The sequence below is a fragment of the Kwoniella shivajii genome, chromosome 9, assembly GCF_035658355.1.
Source record: "Kwoniella shivajii chromosome 9, complete sequence".
In the NCBI taxonomy this organism is placed as follows: Eukaryota; Fungi; Basidiomycota; class Tremellomycetes; order Tremellales; family Cryptococcaceae; genus Kwoniella; species Kwoniella shivajii.
In genome coordinates, this window is record NC_085916.1 from 257,691 (window position 1) to 278,467 (window position 20,777).

Genomic DNA, 20,777 nt, shown 5'->3' on the forward strand with positions numbered 1-20,777 from the left:
GTAAAAGTTGAGATATTCCGATCATCATCACCATGAATAGGCATCTCTCTTCCAATTAAGATCCCAGACATCTCAAGGTGCTGATCGGTACTGCGTTGTGACATATTATAACCACACCAAATGCTGTCCGCTGCTATACGAGTGATAGCTCGTTCAGCTACTATACAGCTTGAAGAGATAGCTGCTCTGTCAGCTACATCATCCAATTCCAATAAAGGCAAAGGGAAAGCCGTCGATCAACCCATTGAGACATTGACAGAATCATCAGAACGATGTAAAGCTGAATATACTGGATCAACTCTTACTGCACACTTGGCGGAGTTTTGTGAAGATCGATTATCACCACTCGATAGATTAATACATCAAGCTCCTAGATCACCTCCACCACCCGCACCACCTACACATCCAGATAGACATATCGAAGCTGAACAATCCAGAACTAAAGGTATATCTCCATCTGCACCTGCCCCCGTCAAGAGATACAAACCCATGATTGGAAATTCATACAGTAAACCACCTACGACACATCCTCCAAATTCAGTAGGATCAAGTTTAGATGAATTAATTAGAAATTCACCTAGAACACCTCCTCCACCTGCTCCGTCAACTCACCCTGATAGGCATATCGAAGCTGAACTATCGAGGAACAAGAGGAAAGATGCTTCCTCTTCTACTTCTTCAATTACCCTTATACGGTCGAATATTGAAAGGCAAAGAGTGGAAAAAGAAAAGAAGATAAATCGCCCTAAACCAAAATCAATAGGTGATAAAGGAGGTTTATCACTCGATCAATTAATAAGGAATTCGCCTCATACTCTACCACCTGCAGCACCAAGTACACATCCTGATAGAAAGATAGAAAAAGAATCGGCAACTAAACCTGGTAATTTGGAACCTATACCAAAGTCATCACCTCCACCTCAAGAGGTCAGACCTGATGTGATGGAAGCAGTGAAACCTAATTCGGAAACGCCGAAACCATTAGAAGACGTCAAATCTGATATGGTCAAAGATGTGAATATCATCTTGGAAAATTCAAACCCACCAAAGGAGCAGTTAGCCACAAGCCCACTATTATCCGAAGCTGCTACCACAGCGGACCCAATAGACACAGTAGATGGTATAGAAAACCTCGGGGCTGATCCCACCACTATAAAATCACAGATAGACGAGGATGATGTCAGTCTTCTTTTTTGACATTCGCAATAGCGTCATTGATCTATGCTGATCATGTGTTATAGATACCTGTGGTGTTGCGTGCTTCTAAAGTACCTTCATCGAGACTAGGTAGATTGTTCCATTATGGATGTGAGTCATCAAATTTTGACTCTTTGTAGCAGCTTGTCGGGCGGAGAAGACTGATCTTGTCATTATTTTGACTAGCCCTGGCTGCGTCTCTCTCTATCGGTGCCGCATCAGAGTCAATCAGACGGACTACTGGAGGAACCAAGAATTCTGGAAGCGTTTTCATGAGTGATGCGAATATCAGAAGATTGGTAGCTACGCTAGGTAGAATGAGAGGAGCAGCTTTAAAGTTAGGTCAATTCATGAGTATACAAGGTGAGTTTATCAACTTGACTTGGGAGGCACTTCGAATGAAGGAGGAAGATTGATAGTGACTCCCGCAGACAACCACATGCTACCGCCCGAGATCGAGAAGGTACTGCAGCAAGTTCAAGCTCACGCAAACTACATGCCTGATTGGCAAATGGAGGTGAGTAACTGGCCGATCGTTATTCGTGCTTCGTAGGCTGAAAACGATGTCTCGTGACTACAGAAAGTGATGCGAGAAGAATTTGGATCAGAATGGCAATCCTTGTTCTCATCTTTTGACCGAACGCCAATCGCTTCAGCATCAATAGGACAAGTTCATCGAGCTACATTAGCATCTGATTCTACAGCTGTAGCAGTGAAAATACAATTTCCGGGTGTCGCCTCGTCCATCGAATCTGATTTAAATAATCTCTCACTCTTACTTCGTTCATCAGCTTTATTACCCAAAGGTCTTTATCTGCAGAATACAATAGCGGTAATGAGAAGAGAACTACAGGATGAATGTGATTATGTTAAAGAAGCTTCTGCAGGTAGAAGATTTGAAGACTTCTTGAAGGATGATACTTACTTTGATGTACCTAAAGTCATAGAAGAAGCTACTACGGGGAAAATATTGACTACTCAATGGATGGACGGGAAACCATTAAGTAGAGTGAAAGGTCTATCTCAAGAAACAAGAGATAGGGTAAGTGGGATGGGATTGTTTTGGTTTTTCACCAATCTAGATGTTTCTCATTTGAGAAAGAAAAGATCACAATCTCCATATATCTCGTCTTTGGGATGTCACTGATCTTTCGATATGTTGTACATAGATCGGTACAAATATCCTTCGATTATGTTTGATGGAATTATTCCAATTCCGATTCATGCAGACTGATCCTAATTGGGCGAACTTCCTTTATACCACTACGAATTCTGTTGGACCCAATGGAGAAGGTATCCAACTGATTGATTTTGGTGCTTCGAGGGAGTATACAAAGGAATTCATGGATGGTTGGTATAGGTTATTGAAGAGTTGTTTAGAAGGCGATAGGGTTAAAATGAAAGAGGAAAGCTTAAGTTTAGGTTATTTGACTGGAGAAGAGAATGATGTGAGTTATACCATTCCAACTAATCTGATCGTGATTCGAAGATGGCGGGAGACTGATGGCGTTCATATAATTGTTAGGTCATGGTGGAAGCGCATTTAGATTCAATGGCATTAGTAGCTAGTAAGTCGACCGAAGAAATGATTAAATCTAGGATAAAGACAGTTGATTAACGTTGACTCTTGGTTTTCCAGGCCCCTTTTCATATCCGGGCAAATACCCATTCGCGCAGCAAACCATAACGGATTCCATAAGAGGTCTTATACCCATAATGCTGAAACATCGATTAACACCGCCACCCCAGGAAACATACTCTTTAAATAGGAAATTGAGCGGAGCATTCTTGATGTGTGCTAAATTAGGAGCCAACGTAGATTGTACGAAACTCTGGGAGGACGTCGTAGGTGGATACAAGGAAGGATAAACGGGGCAATATATACAATAAACACAGTGGCAAATGATCGATCAATCGGGTCGGATCACCGCAGCGCTCTCGTGTCAAATTGGCACATGGTAATCCCATGATAGGTAGGATGAGAGACAGGGAGACGTTCCTACAATGAACCTGCAAAGCCATAGTGACGAAAAAAAGACAGAAGGATGCAAAGACACTGGGATTCATTTGTCACAAGATAATCCATAGATCATTATCATGCAGTGTCAGCATAGCATAGTACAGAAAGAAACCATTTCGTACAGTATACCTCATTGTGAGATGACCACCGCTGTCACAATGTCTGCGTGATTGAAGCTCTAAAAGGTAGGTTATCGATGGTCTATCAGAGCTATCAATGACACTGCCCGAGTACTGCACCACTTACACTCGATACTTCGAACCTATTTTGTTCCTTCCATCCTTTTCCTTCTTCGTACTCGAGCGTGCGAAGATATGGCGTGGATGGTGCTTTTCGCAGATCCATTATCCATTGTTCGAGGTCTGGACCGTGTCTTGATCATGACAAAAGATTGCGCATACATGGTTATCGTCAGCCTGCAGAAGGCGAGGTCTATTCTACTGTCCAACTTCTCAAGACTACCTTCTGACTAAATTACTAGAGGGGTGGAAGTGACGATCAACCTTGATAGCGAAAGATAGAGTACACGTACTAAGCTCTCTATTTCCGACCATTGATCCGAAGTAAACTAAATCCTGGTCTTGTTCATTTGATCACTACGAGTTCAAAGTCAAACAAAGATGCTAGACTTGGCGACTGAAAATTGTCTGAGTGAGTGCTTGGCATGATGACTTCGTGTTCCCTCATTTCCCGGAAGGATATCGTATTGTATCGTATTGTAATCATTGCTTTTGTATCGTCGATGAGTGATATTACTGACTTATCACCTTTTGCCTTTTTCGTATTTCGTAGGGATAGTAAATCAAGACATTTTAATCAATTATTATAGTTTATCTAGACCCAGAAGTAAATCATATAGAGAAACCAGTACAACTATCAAAGAGCAAATAAGCGAAGCTGTTACGACCACCAGACAGACATACTCATGTTCAACTATTCAATCTGATGAAAATACTCAATCCGAGCGATTTATGGATCCTGATATCGTGTATTCGTATCTCAAACAAATTGAAAATACTGTTCAAGAACGTGATAAAGTCTTCGACGATAGTAACACTGTTGAAAGTGAGTTCTCCACTGAAATCTTCCCTAAATCTCCCTGATTCCAAGAATACGTGCGGTACTGATAGATCCGAATATGGGATAGATTTGCTGGCTGATACAAGGGAAAGATTCGCCAAAGAGACCTTGTCCGTTTCCAAGTATGATTCCGGTGCTAGTTTCCCTAAGATTCCAGGACTTAGCAATGATGATAGAGAGTCTACATGGCCCGAACAGAACCAGTAGGCGAAGTAGTCATTTCATATGTGTACACTCATATAGTAAAGGAGAAAAGCTCTTGAATGGGTCGATTGTGTTCAGCTCGAGGGTAACAACCAACCATGTATTTCCGCCAAAGGTCATACGTTTTATTTACATATCCAAAACGATTGAACCGAAAGATCACTATATCGTACTACTTACAACAGATGATATTACAAATGGTATTACATTACGAGTTGTCGTCTGCGAAATGGGAGTTTGGCCCACGCCCTCCTCGCTTGCCGTGCTCTTTCTCAGAAGTCAAAGAGGGATTCGAACTGATTCAACAGGCGTTAGGTTCGACTTCTTCGACAGATCGACTATAAGGGTCTTACCTTTTTTATGGATCCAGGACGCGATTGTGGCTGGGTCGCGTCTTCCTCTTCTTCATTTGCCAATTCATCAAATTCGTCATCATCAGGATTGGCTTCTGAATCATTCATTTTCGTTTTACCTTTTGATGAACTAGCTTGACCCTTTGATGGACTACGCGAATTTCGTAAAGAAGGTTGTTTGACAGGCGACGATGATCGTTTCTTCGGAGAAAGTTGTCCTTTAGATGGAGAACGCCGATTGACCGACTGGTTGGAGGGATTATCGATTGTACTATCCCAGATCAATCCGGAATGATCGGTCGTCTCATCACTGTGGGAATCTACTACCCAACTAGCATGTGACTTTTTGCTCTTGTCTCCTGAAGTGGTGACTTCGTCGGTAGATTTTGGTGGAGATGGATTATTGCTTTTATTAGGTGAAATTGGATTTTCGTGAGGAGATTGACGATTTGAAGATTGTCCCGCTCTTTCTTGTACTTCTTCCGTATATCCTTCTTGGAATAGCTGAGAGCGCGAGAACTCTTCCTCCATTTCCTTCTCATCTTCCAGAGCAGCGTCATTCAATGCCTCGTCAAAATCTATATCTAGACCAGCGGCCTCAAGAAGCTGTTGCTGACTCATTCGCACGACTTGACTTTTCTGCGGAGATGTATGATTCTCTTGTGAACCCAGTCGCTGCGAGCCGCCAGGGATGAAAAGAGGTTCCGAGGTCTGTTTCACATTCTGAGTTGCGTTGGCAATTGGTCCTGTGTGTACTTGCGATCTCGTGTCTTCCTGCGAAGCAGATACGTGGTCAGGACGAGGTCGACGATTGTCCAATTCTTGTTGTTGTTGTGACTTTGAAGGACCCGACGAAGCATTGGTGGGCAAAGGAAGATAAACATCTATCATAGTTTCTTGAGCTGGAGCCAAATTGAGACTTGATCTCTTCCTTGATTGACTTGGAGCTTCGGATCCCTTTCTCTTCCTATTACTGGAAGTACTCATTTGTGAGTCAGTCCTTGCAGGAGGAGGAGGTAGTTGTTGTTGAGGAGCATCGCTATCTGACCGTTTAATATCCACAGGAGATGATCGCGTATCTGTAAATGCTTCACAAGCCGTAGTAGCAATTGCACAAAATATGGAGAAGTTTTCGAACTCTTCATCGAGGCTTGTGAGAGTCAGCGGTTGACCTGGAGTCGAAAATGAAACGTTCAAGGTTGCGGAAAGCTGTTCAGCAAGCATCAAAGTGCCCTACGTGAAACCGCCATCTGATCAGCTGGTGTGAATTGAACAGAGAGGTCGAGACAGCTGGCTTACTCTAAATTCTTTCATGGGTAAAGTCAGATCAACCCTATCTCCTACCACTTCATAATCTTGAAATTCCTCTGTATCTACTTTGATCTCGGTACATAAACCACCACCGCCCATTCCTTCCCATGACTTCATCCTCACTTCATTTTTGGTGAACATCCATCCTAACTGATCTGTACCACCCGAAGTGGAATTTCCAGGATAAGCTGATCCGCTTGAGATGGCGAAGTTATCCAGCCAATCCCTCAATGTTCGAGTCGCGATCACAAAACCCGACGGTGTAGTATTTGGGTCGACGTCTGCTCTTAGAAAGTCTGATGCTCCGAGATGAAGCGAATGCTTTTTCGTAACACCTAAGAAGTGTATAATTGCGGTCGTCACTACGAGCATAATGATGAACGCGGGACCAACTCACCATGCTTGCATACCAATCTAACAATTAATTTAGCTTCAATACCCATTCTAGCATCTTCATCATCAGAATAATCATCCTCATCTCCGTGAACCCTATGTGCATTTTCCTTATGTCCATTTTGACTTCCCGCTGTGGAGGAGATAGTAGTATTCCTTTCTCCTCGTTTACGATGTTGAGGCGGATGTAAATCGTTTGAAGGATCGATTATTTTCAGATCTAGTCGATTGACTGTATTGATTTGTGCTTGTTTACCTAATACGACTAGGACAGACTGAGAGATTCATATGAGCTCACGTCCTAGGCAACAAGAATAATCATTGGTGGTTGAGCTCACTTTCACTAATAATCTACATTTCACACCTCTTGATCCGGTATGATCCCATCTACAGAAAAAGCTTTTGTCGAGCTTGAAAAGGCAGAATGCGGATTTCGACGAATTGGTCGCAGACATTTCCCACTATAGAGCACGAAGAGCCTCAGCATGATCTAAAGAGAAAAGGAAGGAAGGAAAAATGATCAGGCCATTTAGGCAGAGAGAAAAGATCCAGATTGTAACGATTCGAAAAGACATAGTGAATGAAAGTGAGGACGTAGTTTAGCTTACAATCTTTGAGGTGGCATGTATATTCAAGTCATCTCCATACTTCGCTGCGCACTGGAGCAAGCGCATGAAAGCTGTTACGTAGCCAGTGAGTCAGCGAGGGACGAGGAATGTCAAAAAGGGAGATTTCATAGGAGGAACGAGCGGGACAGTAGATTGATAGCTCACTCTTGATATTTTCACCCTTGACAGATGCGTCCATGGTGACTCTCCCCTTCCGCAAGCACCTTGTGGCTTCTTCCAGGAGATGGAAAACTATGATAGAAGAAGAAGGATGAAGATGAGAAGATGTCGCCAATATTTCCAGATACATGATTGATTTAATGTTTTTCCACCAGTTGACGTGTGTTTTGGCATTCCGACGGAAACTCCCATTCATTCCCCCACTTTCATCCCCCACTTGTAGAATATCTTTCATACTTTCATCCCCCCAACACGACATGCAACACAGATTCTGACAACGGAGAGCCGACTAACGAGGCAAAATGACATACAGCATCATGAAAGTAAAGAATAGTGTACAACCCATGCTTGAAGTATCTACCTATATAGGCTCAGATACATTGCTTCTCACTCTATAGCCTTGTCTTTCTTCTTCTTGTCACCCTTCTTCTTTCTTTTCACTTTGACAACTTCTATCTCACTAGTTGCTGTGATTGGAATATCTCTATCATCGATTTTTGCCTCTTTCTCCTCATCATCACCGACGTTGTATTCTTCAAATCTACCTGAACCTCTTATTGAAGAAAATGAAGAACTCAAATCAACAGCTGCTAATCCAGAAGAAGCCGTTCTTTCCAATTGGTTCGATTTCAACGTATCTGGAGGTGGTAAAATAGTTCCTTCAGGTAATTCACCAGTCCTATCGAATTCAGGTGGTGGAGCTGGATTTTTCTTCGACTTCGTTTTACCTTTTATCTTCGAACTCGATCTTGAGGTCGATTTGGTCTCTATTGGTTCTTCTGGCAAGTCTGAATCATCGAGTTTGACAATTGGAATCTCATCTATATCTTCCTCTTCTTGTAGATCATCATTTTTATCGTATAGGTAGTATGGATCATCTTTCTGTTTTGCCTTTCTTGCCGCGCGTCGCTGAGTATTTCACTCAAACATCAGTGCCATCATCTTCGTTGGCTACAGCCTCGAACACTCTCGAGGTTTGACGCAACTTACCCTTGCTCTTTCCTCCTTACTTTCACCATCCCTCTTTTTCCCCTTCTTCTCTTGCTCTCTTAGCACTCTCCGCAGCTCTTCCATACCTTCACTTCCCCCTTCGCCTAGATCTATAACTTTCTCATCTTCACTGTTCTCCTCCTCTGCGTCTTGTAGATCGAGTTCACCAAATCCACCTCCTGGTACAATTTCAATATCTAAATTAAGCCCTTCAGGTATACGTACAGCTTCCTGTGCTTTATAAGCTACAGCATTCAATTCGTGTGCAGTGAATAAAGGTTCTAACAAAAATAGGGATTTTGGATATGGTGGAGTCGAGGCATCTCCATTGGACCCGTTGGAATCTGCAAAACCATCTTCCATGTCTGGCATATCGTTGACAGAAGTGGAAGTAGGTTTCTTGGCAGGTGGAATATGGTTTGTCAGATCTGCTTGAACGAAATTCAACAGTTGTGTGAGCTCGAAAGCTCTTTCTTGAATCTCCATCTCTCCCATTGTCAAGAATGGTTCTAAGCCAGATTTGATAGAAGCGACCAAAGCTTTTGCTTCATCATGTTTTTCTGAGGACCACGACGACGATACTGTTGCTGCATAATGACCAAAAATCTTAGCTGTTGCGTGGAGTGAAAGGGAGATAAGGGTTGACGAGGAGAGGTGAAGAGTCGGCGAAAGTATAGACGATATTGCACTTAGAGGAGAAGATAGATAGCTTGGGTGTGAGATTGTAAGCTATCGTTGTTCATCTGTCATTGAAGCAGGAATTTACCAGCTCACCTGGAATATTCTCCACATACCCACACTGCAGCTTCCAACAATCCATCTTCTCCCGTTCCACTTCTTCCCCTTTCCCTGAAATCCTCATCACCAATCACCTTCTCTAGTACGCCCACAGCGTATTCTCGAGCACTTTTCACTCTCCCCACAACATCTGATACAAGTCTCTTGATTTCTGTCCCAACATTTACATGACTTACATAAGCCAGATCTACAAGTACCGATATCACCCACTCAAAATCTGTGACGTTGATGTAGGTATCTGTTGAGATGATTGAAAGTAGTCTCTGTGTGAGAAGAAGTCTATACGCAGGAGAAAGCGATACGGAAGTTGATGTTATTGCTGGATCTTTGGAAGCTGTAGATGATAGTTGATTTGCAATAGCGGTCAGAGATGCTACTGCGGAAGGTAGAGTAGATGTATTGGTTTCCGACGGGGCCAAATGTGAGAGTAATTGATCTGCTATGGTTTGTAGATTGTCTCGGTCGACCTGTGGAGTTCATAATTGTTTAGCCAATGATCTATAAAAAGTTGGATGTGACATACCATTGAGGTGACCAACTCTAATGCTCTCATACGGATTGATACATCAGGATCATCTAAACTTTGCATTATTTCATCTTGATATTCAGCTACCATCGCAGGATGAGTAGGAATAATCTTGACCATTGCTAATAAAGCGATGTAGCGTACTAGAAGATGGTATCAAGTAAGGGCGGGCTCCGCACGGTCTCGTATCGATAAACTCACAATTCTGATCACCCCCTTCGTCCCTCAGGTAACCACCAAGTTTCTCCACACAGACTCTAGCTAAAGCCTCTCCTTCTGCTCTGTCGGGGTCCAGCATTCCTCCTACTATACATGTTCTCACGCATTCATATAGTAATGATATTGCTGATGTCGATGATATCAAAGATGTAATTGGAGGCAAGAGTTTCCTAACTAATCTAGGTTCTAGCGGTGTCAATATAGCGAACTATCATCCGAAATCACGACTCATTAGCTTTTCCTCATCCCCTCCGAAGTGAACGACACAAAAGCGAATTTCTGAAAGATATTTGTGTTCTATGAAAGAATCTCACCAGTTTGACAACTTTGATCAACATCCAGTTATTGCTACTACCCGTTAAGATTGAGAATAATTCCGGAGCTAAAGGCAAATAGTTTTTTCCGCCTTGTCTTTTAGCTAATTCCATGACAACACCAACTGTTGCACCAACAACACCTTGATCTGAATCTTGTAGCCTTTCTCTCAAACGTGGGAACCCTTCTCTCAAGCCCTCAGGAAACGCTTCCCAGCATGGAAGCAAACATAGTACAGCACGTTTACGTATTCGAGCAGATGAATGTGTTAAAAGATGTAGTAGGTCAGGATGAAGAGTTGTAGATAATGATGGGGAAAGTGATAAGAGGTGAGGGAGTGCTGTAAGTGGTAATGGAGGTAATGGGACATAAGGTGACATCAAATCCTATTTCAACGATTGTCAGTATTTAGGAATATATCAGTCAAGGTTCTTGGGGTCACATACCTTTTTGATACCATTGACGGTCAATACAACTTCTTCAGTATCGCCCGAGAAAGCCATTGGAGCAGCGAGATATCCAATTTCTATGGAGCATCGAGCGGATATAAGCTGTGGTCACTCAGATATGCTTGAGAATCATGATAGCTCACGTTTCAGATGATATCTAGGCGAGCTCATAACTTCCACAACATGAAACGCGAATTCAGGAGGTGCAGGTATTGGATAAAGCATCATTAACTATACGTCATGTAACCTTATCAGCTGAAAGTTCCGCTGAGCTTTGGAGGAATGGGAGTTGAAATAGTAGTATCAAAGGGCTTACATAACATATTTTCAATACACCTTCAGCTTTCAAAGCCATATCTTTCCCCTTCAATTCGGAACGTATCTCAACTATCGCTTCGGAAAGGAAAGCATCTTCTTGAGCTTTTGAAGATGCTTTGTGGGCCCTCAAACCTCTGATGAGATCCTGTAATGTTCGCTCGAACATCTTGACCTTCCTCTTTCGTCAATCTGCTTCCCTAGTCCTTTCGTGATAGGAGAAGATATGTCTGGTGTAATTGAAACAGAACAGGCAACTAATCCCACTCAGAGTAACTCTTGATGATGATGACAATGACTTTGTACGGTGAGGATGAATGAATGGCGGCGATCACCGAAAAGAAGAAGAAACCAAGATTCAAAAAGTGGACAGAAAGTCGCAAATAAGATGACGAAGAGGAGGTTATTATCGATCATATCTGATATCACTTCGTCAACTCACTGTCAGACCCAAGATCTCTCAACAAGGAGCTCGCAGCGAAATTATCAACCAGATTATACCTGACAATTTCATCTTCCGGTGACCACCAGGAATCAATCACTGTTCCTCCTTGATCGGACAATTGTCATCCTTGCTCATCTGTTGTAAGGAGTAGTCGAAATGGACGTACCTCGAGTGGTACGGACTCATATATCTTCTTCTGAGCTAGATCCCCCTCAAGACCTTGTAGATGGTATGTAAGGTCTCAAATCATGCTTTTGAATGCTATCGATTGAAGTTTCAGCTAATCTATTCCCCACATACAGCCGTTAATAATGGTCATGTAGGATTACTGGAAATAGTAAAAGCTTTGGGAGAATATCTGACTTCTACAGAGGACGATGTACGGTTGAAAGGTGAGTGACATTCAGCCCCCCGGCTCACGCCTCTAGAGATGTTCAACTGATAGGACTTCCTAGGTTTGACGTTCTTGTCAAATACGTTGAAAGCAGTTAATCCAGCTAAAATAAATAGACAAGCTAGTAAGTATTTTGTTATACTCGATTCTCATCAATGAGCATCCAACGAGGACCGAAGATCATCGTTTGACTAATGGATATTGACTCAATTCGGCGTTTTTAGCTCAAACACTAACCAATTTCTACTTGTCCAAACTTGATGATTTCGATTCACTTCCTCCTGCTTTGGGTGGTTTAACTGTATTATCGAAATTATCTACCTTTGACGATGACGCCGCTGTAGAGGTATACAAAGGGTGAGTGTCTAGCTATATCAGTCTGGACCAATGTTTCCATGAGCTGACAATATCGTTTCGTTTAGACTGGTGGAGAATGTGAATATGAAGTCATATATGCAAGCGACGAGACATTTAGTATATGTTTTATTCGATAGTTTATTGGCAACTCATAGAAATGGTAAATCATTCACTCTCTCCTTTCTTTCTCATGTTCATAAGAGCTATCCTCGCTGATAATGACTGGTCGTACGATATAGCTTTAAAGGCAATGGGAACAGCTTTTATAAACAGTTATACTAAAATGGTTGATGGAGAGAAAGATCCAAGAAATCTGATGCTCTTGTTCTCCATCGATAGAGTCATCTTATTAGAATTTGATGTAAAGGATCGCATAGAGGTAAGATCACTATTCTAAACTTTTCGCGAGGCGACTTCAGCTGATTGGATTATGTACATGTGAATAGGACTTCTTCGATATAACATTTTGTTATTTCCCAATAACGTTTCGACCACCTCCCAATGATCCGTATGGAATAACGGCGGATGATCTGAAGCTGGCCCTAAGAAATTGTATGGCTTCTTCTTCGCATTTCGCAAGAATGGCTCTACCTTTATTCTTGGAGAAATTCTCTACTCTTACTGGACCAAGTATGGTAGGTTCATTCAATTTGCACGCATCTGTATAAGCTAATGAATCATGATTCGGGCATGGATAGAAAGATCTGCAGTTGACAATCGCAGCCTGCTTACCTGTATATGGGCCTGAAGCAGTCAGAGAAAGGGGGGGTGAGTTGTGGGAAGGTATCAAAACAGAGGTATGTATAGACCTACGCTTCTGTACCCCTTGGCCAGATAATGACGATACCATGGTTCAACAGATTCTTTATTCCTCGGATACAGCGATTGAGGCAGCAGCTTTATCCGCCCTGGAAGCGCTGATACGTACGCTATACCCAACAAATCAAGATGCTCCTTCAGGTTTAGCACAAGATTTCATCAAAGAATGCTTGGAAATCCTAAATGAGCCAGAGAAAAGTCAAGCAGTAGCAGCAACGAAAATACTAGCAGCCATATTCCGTGCTTCTCGTAAGTAGCCTAGAGAATCAAGCGAACCAAATTGCAGCTACTAATTGAAATGCATGCTGAATAGCTTCAGCTGGTAAATTTGCTTTATCGCAAACTTTCCCTCAACTTTTCCGACAATTCAACTCCCCTTCTCTGCCATCACATCGAGCACCCATCCTCTCCACCATTTCATCCCTCCTCGTTGCAGTTCAATCAGTCTACTCCTCACCGTCGAGCCAAAGGTCACAAAGTCAAGAAAAAGCTTTGGACCCTTACCGGGACGGGATATTAGATGTACTCCGAGAAGGTCTGAGGACTAGCGGATTGAGAGAACCTTCCATCAAGGGATGTACTGCCTGTGTGCAAATACCTGGATTTTGGTCGAAAGAAGATGTAGAGGATGTTGTTAGAGGCTTAGATGATGTTTTAGTGAATGATTCCGAGCCTGAGATAAGGCCAGAAGTGATCAGATCTCTTACGACTATATCAACCCTACAACCTACAATCATCGAGTCACTCACTTTACCATTACTTTTCCATAACCTACCAGATTCAGCCCCTTCAGCATCAGACCATACAGCAAGAGAGAAATATCGATCAATACTCTCATCACTGGAAGAATTATGTGTTCAACCAGCTTTATTCCAAACTTTGGTGATTAGAATAACAACGAAACTTGATTTACTGTCATCGTCCAGAAATTCGGGCGCCCATGGAGGGGAAGAAGAAATGGGTGAATTCGACTTGAGGGAATGTAATATAGCATACGCTTGGGATCTCTTGCATACTCTTCAGGGAGTGATAGAAAAGAAGATTCAGGAAAAACATACAGACCTAGCAAGATATTTCGATCAAATCATACCTAGATTATGGACTTTATTAATCTCAGCTGCATTACCGAAAATAGGTGACGAGAAACCCCTCTTCAGAGATAGGAGATTAATTGGATTAGTGGCTAAACTAGGTGAAGGTCTGATCTGGGAATTGAATCCTGAGTAAGTTCAGCTTTCTTCTTCGTCTTGTCATGGTAACGTAGATAATCTAAATGAGGTATGTACATAGGCGTCAAGGTAAATGGATAACGGCAGTATATCAGGCTTTCGAAAAGGGAGACTGGACAGGTGTAGTTCATGATCGATCTCAAATAGGATCAGGTGGTTCACCATTGAGAGTGAGTCAACTGCTGAACGTCAATCTCGAATCCAGCTAATAATGCTTGCAGAATGGAGCTTCATCATCGGAACAGGACTTGATAGCTCTTTACGCCGGTACTGTACAGGGGTTGAAAGGGGACGTGAGTTAGATTCCTCATTCACGTCCAATGAACCATAAAATATAACTGATTTTCTGGTCTAGACTTCCTTGCCGTTCACTTCTGCTGCGGAGTTCTTGAGTTCCAAGGTACACTGGACAATCAATGTAGCTAGAGATGGGTGGCAAGTCAAGGGGGCTCTAGACCTAATTTGTTCTCTTGTGAACAAGCGGGAAACAGGTCAGCATCCCTTCTTGCTCCTGCTTATCTACTAGTATATCACGCTGACTGAGGATAATGATAGAATTGAAAGACTCGCTAGAAACTATAGTGGACAGTGTATGGTCAGTCGAGATACAGGATACTTCCAAGGATGTAGAAATAAGACACAGGGGTCTATCGGTGTACTTAAATGTGAGTTTTAGCTGTTAGGACACGCAGTCTGCGTACAGCTGACCACGAAATTTCGGTAGATCGTCAAAGCTTTATCTCTTCTCCGTTTACCATTAGCGTACTCTGCATTGGAAAAAGTCATTGACATATTGAGTCTTTCAAATCTTGATCCGGAATTTGTACCGCACGCAGCAGCCGGCTTTGGAATATTAGCTCAAGGTAAAGGCAAAGGACATCTGACTTCGAAGGTCAGTTGATTGGAACTTCTTTGTAACGAGGAACAGCATAGCTGACTCTGCTGAATAGTTATTGTACGCGCAAAAATTGTGGAATTACGTATTGCCGAAATTAATAGATGGTGACAAAGAGGCTTCTGGTAAGTTGACTATCGCAGCATAAGCGGAAAATATAGCTGACAGTACGGTACAGGTAAAGGTCGATTGGTTTATTTGGTAGCTTTTGCAAGTCTTTTACCACTCGTTCCAGCTTCTTTGTGCCTTGCAGACTTGAACACTGTGAGTAACAGCATCGCCCCCTCACGTTTGTACGTCATTCCGTGCTACGTGTCTGACCATCACTATCACTCTCCGTGATCATAGATTCTACCTTTGATATTACGTTCATTGTCCCTTCCTGATCCTCAACAACGTATCAACGCGATAACAACTCTAGTCTCGATACTTGAAACCGCGACTGATTCGAAAGAAGTCGATAAAGCTATACATGGCAATGCCGAAGTGATGGTTGATTCTTTACTGAAAAGTGCGGTCAGGCAAGATAGCCTACCTACCTCAGGCGTAAGTCATGCTTCTCTCTGAGATTCTTGAAAAGAACTCAGTCATTAGGCTCTACCGTTAATGTTTCTCGCTGACTATCCATGTGGATTGTGAATTTCGATCGAGCAGAAAGCACGTTCAATAGCTCTATCATGTCTCTCCTTGTTCCCCGATGTAATAAGATTCGAATCTTTACACAATTATAAAAGTATAGTCGTTAGAGAATTGGGTAAAACGCTAGATGATCCATTAAGAAACGTGCGGAAAGAAGCGGTTGAATGTAGAGCCAAATGGTACAAGTATGGGAATGCCACGTAGTCATTGTCGAGCATCATATGTATTCGATGGCCTTGCACGTTTCAGTCCTGTCTGATCATGTTAAGAGACAGAGATATCGTCAAAGAGGTGTTCGAAAAGCACCTGACAAGAGTTGATGATGGAATGATATTCAGGGTGCTACTACCCCGCTCATAACCCCGCTCCTTCACCGCTGTCACACGCGCCTTCACCGTCATACACCAACTCATTCTCTCTCTCCCCTTTCACTACCTCGTCAAACACTGCAACACTCTTACTTCTCACTTCTCCTACCAGCTTGAGTCAGGATACAGTGACACTGAGTCAGCGTCACCACAGTAGAATTCAAGCCATAATGGCACCCGTTACTCTTCCGCCTTCTTTCTACAACTCGTTCTGGTCGCCTGACTATCGCTCGGGCCTTGAAGTGCTGTTCAAGTCGTTGGAGCAGGTGAGTTGGACTGTCAAATGATCATGAGAGAGAAGAGTCCTCCTGGTCAGGTATCATGGTATCATCCTTAGTGTATCTGGCAGATAGTGTGCAGATGCAGACTGTTTGGGAATGTTAATACTGACTCTACTGTCGAATTCGTAGGGCTGTCTGGAAGATGATGATGTTGACGTATTCATCGAGGTATGTTTGACGTTCTCACTGTATCTTACACCTCTTTACGATCAAAACACAGCTGATAAGCTTCATATATCATTCTGTGGTAGTCGCAAATACGTTCACATAACACTCTCGCACAATCACTCCTGAATCCCCCGTTACCAACTACATCGCCCGAATCATCATCTTCGTTACAACATACACTCTTATCACTCAGAGGAGCATCTTCGGCCAGAGGTCAAGCTCATAGAGCCTTAGCACAAGAGTTAGAATCGCGCGTTTTGGCGGGGTTTAGAGCTTGGAAAGAAAGACATCAAGTAAGAGTCAAAGAAGCTAAAAATGACATGCTGGGTAAAGGCGGTGTTGTAAGTTTCTGGGAAAAAGAAAATGGAAAATTGAACAATGTGAGTATCTCATCTATCCCTGTCATCTAATTAGGGTCAAGCAAGAACCGCTGAAAAGAAACTGATGTTGACTCCTCGTCTCCTTATGCATCAGCTACATCAAACTTATATCAATAAAACTAGAACTGCAGATGACAGTGAAGACGAGTAAGTTATATTACCTGTCGCTCAGAGAGAAGGAGCTGATTCCTTCATTTCCTGCTTCGTTCAGTGCCAAATTTGCCCCTGCAACAGCTCGTTCTCCGACTTCGGATAATTACACTTCATCACCTAAAGCAAAGAGCAAAACTTCAAATGCCAACTTACGACGAGCTGGAACAGTAGCTGATCGAATCTCCGAGAAACTTCGAGCTGCATCTATTTCAAGTAATCCTCCAAGTGGTTCACCTTCTAGTCCCACAAGGCACAAAGGCGTTCTTTCGATCGATGGTAAAGATCTACCTCCTCCACCCAGTCCTTTGAGACCTGTCATAGGTAGTCCAGATGGTATGACTAGTCCCATAAGCCCAACGAGAGAAGAAAGATTCGTGCCTCCGACTGAACCAGACGGAAAACCATTTATCCATAGTTCAGGAGGTCCACCAGTTCCATCTAAAACACCTACATCTCCTGCATCCTCGGATACTCGAGCGAAACCTATCCTCTTATCAGGTTTATCTCTGTCCCCTCAAGCTCTTAAAGATCTTCTACAACGTTTCGACGCTTATCTACTCACCAATCTCGCACCATACTCAGACGCTCCTTTCGCTCCTTCAAACCGATCAAACGCAGCCTTAGCAAGTAGACAAAGAAGTACTATACTAGGTACTTATGAGAAAACTTTCTCGGGTGAAGAAGTAGTCGAATGGTTGAAGGAGAATATAGAAGGTTTCGGTGGTGATTGGGAGAGATGCGTTGAAGCCGCAGGTGAATTGCATAAAATGGGTTATTTCAGTAGAACAGGAGTAGGAAGAGGATTTGATTCATCCGAAGATACGTATTTCGTACTAAAGATAAACCCACATTCAAATTCAGCAACCAGTCAAGCTTCTGAAGCTTTAGCTTCTATGGGGTTGACATCACCACTCTCACCAACTTCAGCCACAAACGCCTTACCAAGCTTGTTCAAATCTTACCTACCTTCTTCATTAGCAAATTCAGATGAACCTGCTCATGTCAGACTGAGGAAAGAAGCGAGTAAAGCTGATGAAGCGTATAAAGAAGGTATTAGGATCGCGGAAGAAAGGAGATTGGAGATGGAAGAATCTATCGAAAAGGGTCTGAGATTATGGGAAAGATGGGAAAGAGAAAGATTGGTAGCTGTAAAAACTGGTAAGCTGAGGATATCCTCCAGAATACAAGACGAGGTACAACAACTGATAATTAAACCAGTTCTGAAGAATTACGACGAAGCTCTTGCTAAATTACCTGAGAGATTGAATGCGCTGCAAAAAGGTACATCATTGGGTGTTGAAGCTTTCAATCCCGAAGCAGAGTGAGTTGTTCGACGGGTCACGATATATAACCAGCTCATCATGTGATTTAGCATCAAAGCTTTGATAGAAGGCAATCGAACTGGCCCGTTCGTAAGTTGTTTCCACCCACACCACTGCATCCTGGTTCAGCAGTCCATCCTGATTCATCAAGTCTTCGCTTATCATTATCTCTCTATAGCGGCCTCATCCTCAGGTCTACGAGTCATTGGAGACTGATTTACCAGACGTCAATTTCGGTATTGATCTTCGCAGGTGGTCAGGAGAACATGGTTGGAAATCGCTCGTTTCTGCCCCTCCGAGACCCAAAGGTGCAATCCCAGTGGTTCTGAAAGCTTTATTGAAAGCTATGAGCGAGATGTATCAAGGGATACCAGATGATGGTAAGCTGTTGTCTGCCATGGAATCATCCTGTCTTGTTAGCTTTTATTGACTTTCCTCACAGAACGACGCAGATCATGGATTTATGAAGTACCCCTCAACGAGACACACTTACTTCGAGCGACGATCAATGACCCTCACCTTTCTGTTGAAGATCTGGTAACGATGATCAAGAAGTTCAACTTACCCATTGCAGCTGGGACCGTCAAGCTATATCTACTTGAACTCAATCCGCCGGTATTAGGCTGGGAGGGTTGGGAAGATGCAAAAGCTGTATATCCCGCTGGTGAGTCAGGCAATTCTATGGACGTCAAGCGGTTGCTGATTCTTGTGGAACTAGTCGGAGCAGACCAGGAAAGGGACATGACCAGTGCTGTAACTTCTGTCCTTGGCAGATTACCTGGGTCTCAGCTTTACGTACTTGATGCGGTGATCAAGCATTTCAGAGAGTAAGCTGATAAACTAGAAAGGTCCGATCCGACAGCTAACACCATTAATGCAGATTGATAGAATCCACTAAGAGTGCCGAGTCCAATGAAGTTTACGTCACCAAACTCGCTCTCTCCGTTGGCCGAAGTGAGCTTTTGTTTACACTTCATAATCCTGAGGTTAACAAAACTGACATTATTTTAGCGATATTACGACCACAACACGAAAACGATTTGACGATTGGTGATCGAACTCCTTCTCTCTTCCTTGCCGATCTAATCAACCAGTATACTGCTCTGTTCCCAACTTTGGTTGAGAAAAAGAAGAAAGAATCTGATCGAGTGATGCCTATCCGCAAGCGAACGGCTTTGGTGGATCAAAGAATATCCAGATCATCTTTGAGTGGCGAGACCGATCCTCAACACTTACTTGAATTGCAGCACGCGATGCAACACCCTCAAAGAGCAATCTCTCCGATCCCTGTCAAACAAGAAAATGCTCCGCCTCAGATCGCTTCAACTTTAGGATTCGGACCCCCCCTAGAAGATCTTAAACCTAAGGAGTCACCAAAACCTCAAGAAGAGGTAAAGGTTGTTCCTCCCACGCCATCACCTAAGCCTGAAGAGAACCAGGAAGATAAACCCCCGACTTTCAAAGAACCTGAATACGACTCAAGACCTACAACGCCAACGGAAGGATTCGTGCCTCCTGCTCAAACAACATCGTATAATCCTCTTACCTCACACACTCGCTCATCAACCCCAACGGAAAGTTTCATTCCTCCCCCTGTTTCACAAGCTCAAGTGACCGAGTCAAGAGCACCCACACCTTCAGGAAGGGAAAGCACGGTAACGGAAGATGAGGTAATTGCAGGTGGGGCTGGATCGGGTGGATTGAAAAGGGCTACTTCGGGTGAAACTTCTCGTCTCAGGGGTCCAAGAGGTAAGCTTAAAACTTGTAGTACCTGGTTCGGCTGTACTTATCCAGCTGATCATTTTGACAATAGGTGCAAGAGGACCCAGACCTGCGGGTGCAAGAGTACCTTCTCATACAGGTGCACCAAGTATAACATCCATAGTAACTTCCTACGCTGAAGATAGACCTGATTCACCGAACAATCAACAGCTCGATAGTGCCGGATCAGGTCTAGTGAGAAGTAGACCTGAGTCGCCTGCCGTCGGAACACCTACTTCTGGAGATGGATCGGCAGGATTAAAGAGAGCTAGTAGATCCAATGTGAGTAAAAGTCTCCTGATCTCTTATACCGTATGCGTATTAGGCTCGAACATTTTCCGAAAATCACAGCTTTAGTAACCACTGTGGGTCCCGAGCTAACCAATCTCCCTCCCAATGTAGTTTGGCCATAAAACAGGTGGAAGCGTCAGTGCTATGGCGGCTAGATTTGAAAACAAACAATGAGTCCAAGAAAGCTGCACACCAGTTACTGGTTGATTGTATATAGAATACTTGACGGAAATGATATACATGAATTCTTATGCATCAGTCGTGTAGTCGATGTTGCTCACCCTCTCTTTTCATTGAGCTTTGATCACCCAAGATAA

At 43.1% G+C, this 20,777-nt stretch overlaps 6 protein-coding genes across 6 annotated transcripts; 4 read left to right on the top strand and 2 right to left on the bottom strand.

The window, feature by feature from the left end:
- Positions 1 to 120: 120 nt before the first annotated feature.
- IL334_006423 (uncharacterized protein) lies at positions 121 to 3,066 on the top strand (the record flags this gene model as incomplete). The annotated part of the gene is made up of 8 exons (XM_062938125.1): positions 121 to 1,179; positions 1,242 to 1,308; positions 1,384 to 1,560; positions 1,629 to 1,714; positions 1,778 to 2,239; positions 2,367 to 2,645; positions 2,723 to 2,765; positions 2,837 to 3,066. The coding sequence occupies 8 exons, from the start codon at positions 121 to 123 to the stop codon at positions 3,064 to 3,066; spliced, it is 2,403 nt and encodes an 800-aa protein (XP_062794176.1).
- A 771-nt stretch (positions 3,067 to 3,837) lies between these two features.
- Positions 3,838 to 4,504, top strand: IL334_006424 (uncharacterized protein; the record flags this gene model as incomplete). Its single annotated transcript, XM_062938126.1, has 3 exons — positions 3,838 to 3,868; positions 4,010 to 4,282; positions 4,365 to 4,504. 3 exons carry the CDS (start codon positions 3,838 to 3,840, stop codon positions 4,502 to 4,504), a joined length of 444 nt encoding a protein of 147 aa, XP_062794177.1.
- A 335-nt stretch (positions 4,505 to 4,839) lies between these two features.
- On the bottom strand, positions 4,840 to 7,365 carry IL334_006425 (uncharacterized protein; the record flags this gene model as incomplete). Its single annotated transcript, XM_062938127.1, has 6 exons — positions 4,840 to 6,087; positions 6,154 to 6,500; positions 6,563 to 6,833; positions 6,897 to 7,019; positions 7,167 to 7,237; positions 7,332 to 7,365. 6 exons carry the CDS (start codon positions 7,363 to 7,365, stop codon positions 4,840 to 4,842), a joined length of 2,094 nt encoding a protein of 697 aa, XP_062794178.1.
- A 368-nt stretch (positions 7,366 to 7,733) lies between these two features.
- IL334_006426 (uncharacterized protein) lies at positions 7,734 to 11,127 on the bottom strand (the record flags this gene model as incomplete). The annotated part of the gene is made up of 9 exons (XM_062938128.1): positions 7,734 to 8,255; positions 8,337 to 9,045; positions 9,111 to 9,601; positions 9,658 to 9,803; positions 9,862 to 10,087; positions 10,194 to 10,580; positions 10,641 to 10,720; positions 10,787 to 10,874; positions 10,960 to 11,127. 9 exons carry the CDS (start codon positions 11,125 to 11,127, stop codon positions 7,734 to 7,736), a joined length of 2,817 nt encoding a protein of 938 aa, XP_062794179.1.
- A 432-nt stretch (positions 11,128 to 11,559) lies between these two features.
- On the top strand, positions 11,560 to 15,940 carry IL334_006427 (uncharacterized protein; the record flags this gene model as incomplete). The annotated part of the gene is made up of 19 exons (XM_062938129.1): positions 11,560 to 11,632; positions 11,706 to 11,795; positions 11,859 to 11,921; positions 12,022 to 12,154; positions 12,220 to 12,314; positions 12,394 to 12,533; positions 12,601 to 12,789; positions 12,853 to 12,951; positions 13,015 to 13,222; positions 13,287 to 14,196; positions 14,264 to 14,372; positions 14,424 to 14,495; positions 14,558 to 14,693; positions 14,758 to 14,867; positions 14,927 to 15,094; positions 15,153 to 15,222; positions 15,276 to 15,361; positions 15,446 to 15,643; positions 15,752 to 15,940. 19 exons carry the CDS (start codon positions 11,560 to 11,562, stop codon positions 15,938 to 15,940), a joined length of 3,138 nt encoding a protein of 1,045 aa, XP_062794180.1.
- Positions 15,941 to 16,274: 334 nt separating this feature from the next.
- IL334_006428 (uncharacterized protein) lies at positions 16,275 to 20,634 on the top strand (the record flags this gene model as incomplete). Its single annotated transcript, XM_062938130.1, has 14 exons — positions 16,275 to 16,370; positions 16,515 to 16,553; positions 16,637 to 16,933; positions 17,028 to 17,080; positions 17,145 to 18,244; positions 18,305 to 18,407; positions 18,459 to 18,498; positions 18,587 to 18,788; positions 18,851 to 19,072; positions 19,127 to 19,235; positions 19,289 to 19,362; positions 19,420 to 20,157; positions 20,222 to 20,451; positions 20,572 to 20,634. The coding sequence occupies 14 exons, from the start codon at positions 16,275 to 16,277 to the stop codon at positions 20,632 to 20,634; spliced, it is 3,366 nt and encodes a 1,121-aa protein (XP_062794181.1).
- Between the last annotated feature and the right edge of the window lie 143 nt (positions 20,635 to 20,777).